This window comes from Salarias fasciatus, chromosome 5 (genome assembly GCF_902148845.1).
Source record: "Salarias fasciatus chromosome 5, fSalaFa1.1, whole genome shotgun sequence".
Taxonomy (NCBI): Eukaryota; Metazoa; Chordata; class Actinopteri; order Blenniiformes; family Blenniidae; genus Salarias; species Salarias fasciatus.
Window position 1 is genome coordinate 28,761,795 of NC_043749.1, and position 3,520 is coordinate 28,765,314.

Consider the following 3,520-nt stretch of genomic DNA (forward strand, 5'->3'; position numbering starts at 1 on the left):
AGTGAAAGTTTAAATAAAGTTTCTCTCAAGTCTGATTATTTTGTGTTTTAGTGTGGATAACTGTTAACTTCAGCTATTTTCCAACTCTCAATCTTAAAGGTTAAAAGCCAGGAAGGAGAAAGTTCAGAGATTTGTCTTCAACAAGAGGGAAAAAATAAATCCCTGTTCCACCAATGTAGTCACTGATATGAAGAAGTTGTCTTTAACGTTTTGTCCAGCAACACTTAGTAGATAAAGAAACTAAAGCTGTTGTATGGGGGATTGGGATGAGGGGGGATTAACAAGTTTCAGGGAGATCTTTCGCAGGACCATGATTTCAGTGGAGAGACAATTAAAAGTTATTTAATATGAGCTCAAATCACTTCAAACTCTTCGTGTTAATGTTTTACTCACATTTATTTCCATTATATCACATTTAGTTCTTAAAAACATTGGTTCCCAATTCTAAAGTTCCCACATTTTTCACACTTGTCTCAAACTTGCATCGTTTTGGTGAAGCATCTCAATCATATTTGCAGTCAGAGCTGCCTTTGTCCATTTTTGTCTATGATGTCAGTGACATTGTAAAAGCCATTAGAACCATCATGTTAGGATGCATAGTTGAATGTTTGAAATGTTTTAAATGATAAAAGGGGAGGTAAGCTTTGCTCTGCAAAATCCATGAACAGGCAGGAAACAGTGTATGATAGGATGAAAATCACATTCAGGACCTGAAGCACTGAAGGTTTGTACATTTAAAAATTATATTGGATACACACATTCGTGAAAACTAATTCAAAACAGTATGCACTTAACATCAGGACTGATGTTTGTGCAAAGAAGATGTCTGTGAGATATTTTCTGGGATTTTTTTTTTTTTTTTTTACAAAATTCAATTTTATTTTGTTATGTTTGGTAACTTCTTCCACAAACATGATTTCACATTCATCACTATCCAATTATTCCATGCCAAACACATAAACAATATCGTTTCCATTATATTGTTCTTGTTTTAATTCCGTTTTGTGATTTTACTGTGTTCTCTGAGTTCATCACTTTGCATGTGCAGTCTGAACATATTTTTCTTTGACCTTCTCTTTCCCAGAAGCTCGCAGGATCCCTTCTCTATGAATTCCTCATCTGATGTTAATGTGTCCAGTAGTTACATTAACAGAGACTCTGCAAGCACGGCGGTGGCCAAAAATGTGATTGTTGTGGCTCTCGGTATCATCATCAACTACATCAATGGCACCCTGATACACACCTTCAGGAAACACCAGGTCAGCATTCAGCTATCACCTTAAAAGATATAACAATGATTGAAATGGAAGCACTTTATCCAATTCAGACATTTTGTAACTATAAGTGGTGAAATACAGAATCAGTTTGAGACCAGTGATGGGGTTATTACTTAAAATAATGGTAATTGGTTTGTTGTTGGGGGATATAAGTTCGGTGGTTGTTTGGCTGTTTAGTTGGTTGACTGGTTTGTTAGTTTGTTGGTTGGTTGGTTGATTGTAGGATTGGTGGCTTGGTTGGCTGGTTTGATTATTGGTTGGTATACAACTCAAAACTTGTGGATGGAATATGATCTGGGCAATGGAACAGGGAAGAGGTGATTGAAATGAGATCCAGGTCTGATTCTTTCCAGGCGGTGGTATGAGCTCCCTAAATGCCTTTATCTTGTTTAAAACTGACTAACAAATTCAGCTACAGGTGCACCAGTGTTGGGCCCAAATAAAAAAAAATCCAGCTTGATGTTATTTTACACCCCAGAACCTGTGTCTGCACATGCACACATTTCTTATTTCAGATTTCTCAGTGAGTTTTCATGCAGTTGCAACTTGACAGACAGATGGATGACTCGCTTTCTGGGATAACTGGTAGATGGTTTATTGTGGGCTTGTTAGTGGAATTGTTGATGGTTGGGTGATTGGTTGAATGCTTGGTTGTTTGGTGGGAATTTATTGTTGGTTGGTGTTTGGCTGGTTGGTTTGTTGGTGGATTGGTTGGTTAGAGGGGTTTATTGTTGGTTGCTTAGTTGTTTGGTTGGTTGGTCGACAAGATAATCCAAAACTTGTGAATACAATACGATCTGGATAATGTGTGAAAGGATTTAACAGAGTTCAAGATCTGATTCTTTCCAGGTGGCATTATGAGCTCATTGAAAAAATTTTGTCTTGTTTAAAACTGACACATACAAACAAATCTCAAAGGTGAAAAAGTAGGTCTTGAAAACTGTATTAGATTCTTAGTTTCCACCTTATTCAGTGAATGAACTTTAAACTGTTTATGTGAGTTTTATTGAAGCTTAAGTAATGAAATGTAGGGGAAATGGGTCTTCTCTCTTTCAGATATTTTGTGTGAATCCTCGATACATCCTGTTCATCCACCTGGTGATAAACGACATGATCCAGCTCACAACAACCATCAGCCTCTTTGTCTACAGTTACATCTTCTATAAAATCAATGCTTTCTTCTGTTGTTTAATCTTGATATTCGCCATCTTCACCACTTTCAACACTCCGCTTAACCTGGCTGCCATGGCCATGGAGTGTTACATCGCTGTCTGCTTCCCTCTGCGACACTCTGAGTTGTGCACCATCAAACGGACATACATCCTGATCGGGTGTATTTGGGCCATGAGTGCTTTATCCATATTTACAGACGTCTTTATTGCTGTGGCAACAGAGCCTTTACGTTTAATCTATGCAACAGTTTACTGTGAGAGGGATAATCTTTTCCGGCATTCGTTCAGCATACAAAAGAGGGAGATTTCCTACGTGATTTGTCTGGTTGTTGTTTGGCTCAGTCTCTTCTACAGTTACTTCAATATTATTTGTGCTGCTAAAACTGCAAGAGTCGCAAAATCAACAAGTGGAAACATGTCAAATACCAGGAACACCGTCCTGCTTCATGGCTTCCAGCTCCTGCTCTGCATGCTCAACTATGTGTCCCATATAATGATCAGTGCGTATGTGTCCTGGTTTCCCAGACATTTTCGACAAGTTCTGTTTTTTCATTACATCACCATCCAGATCTTCCCCAGATTCATCAGCCCCATTGTGTACGGGCTGCGAGACAAGACTTTTAAACAGTATTTAAAACAGTATCTGGTGTTTACGGTGAGTGCACGACACAAGCAATAGATTACATTCATATACTTATTAGCCATAACATTATGACCAGTGACAAGTAACAGGACTGTCACTGATTATCTGTATCATGACTCCCTGATGGGACATATCATGCATTCAGCAACTTTCATTCCTAAAAACTGATTTTGGGTGAGTCTGGCATGGACTGAGTGGGATCATCTCCAGACCTGCAGCTCCAGTCAGGTGTTCCTGCTCTGCAGGACAAACTCATTCGATCCTGCAGAACTGGAAGAAGGTGATCTGGTCTTGGCCTCGACTTGGTCTACGGTTTGGTGGTCTTGGTATTGGGATGCTCTGGTCTTGGTCATGTCTTGGTAGCATACACGCCATGGTCTTATCAAGCCATACAAGCCACGCTACAATTCTCTACTGAGGACCTTCCA

General features: G+C 39.1%; 1 protein-coding gene across 1 annotated transcript; it reads left to right on the top strand.

Annotated features, from left to right (window-relative positions):
- The first annotated feature begins 1,106 nt into the window (after positions 1 to 1,106).
- On the top strand, positions 1,107 to 3,128 carry LOC115388488 (odorant receptor 131-2-like). The gene is made up of 2 exons (XM_030091653.1): positions 1,107 to 1,259; positions 2,334 to 3,128. Exons 1-2 carry the CDS (start codon positions 1,107 to 1,109, stop codon positions 3,126 to 3,128), a joined length of 948 nt encoding a protein of 315 aa, XP_029947513.1.
- Positions 3,129 to 3,520: the final 392 nt, after the last annotated feature.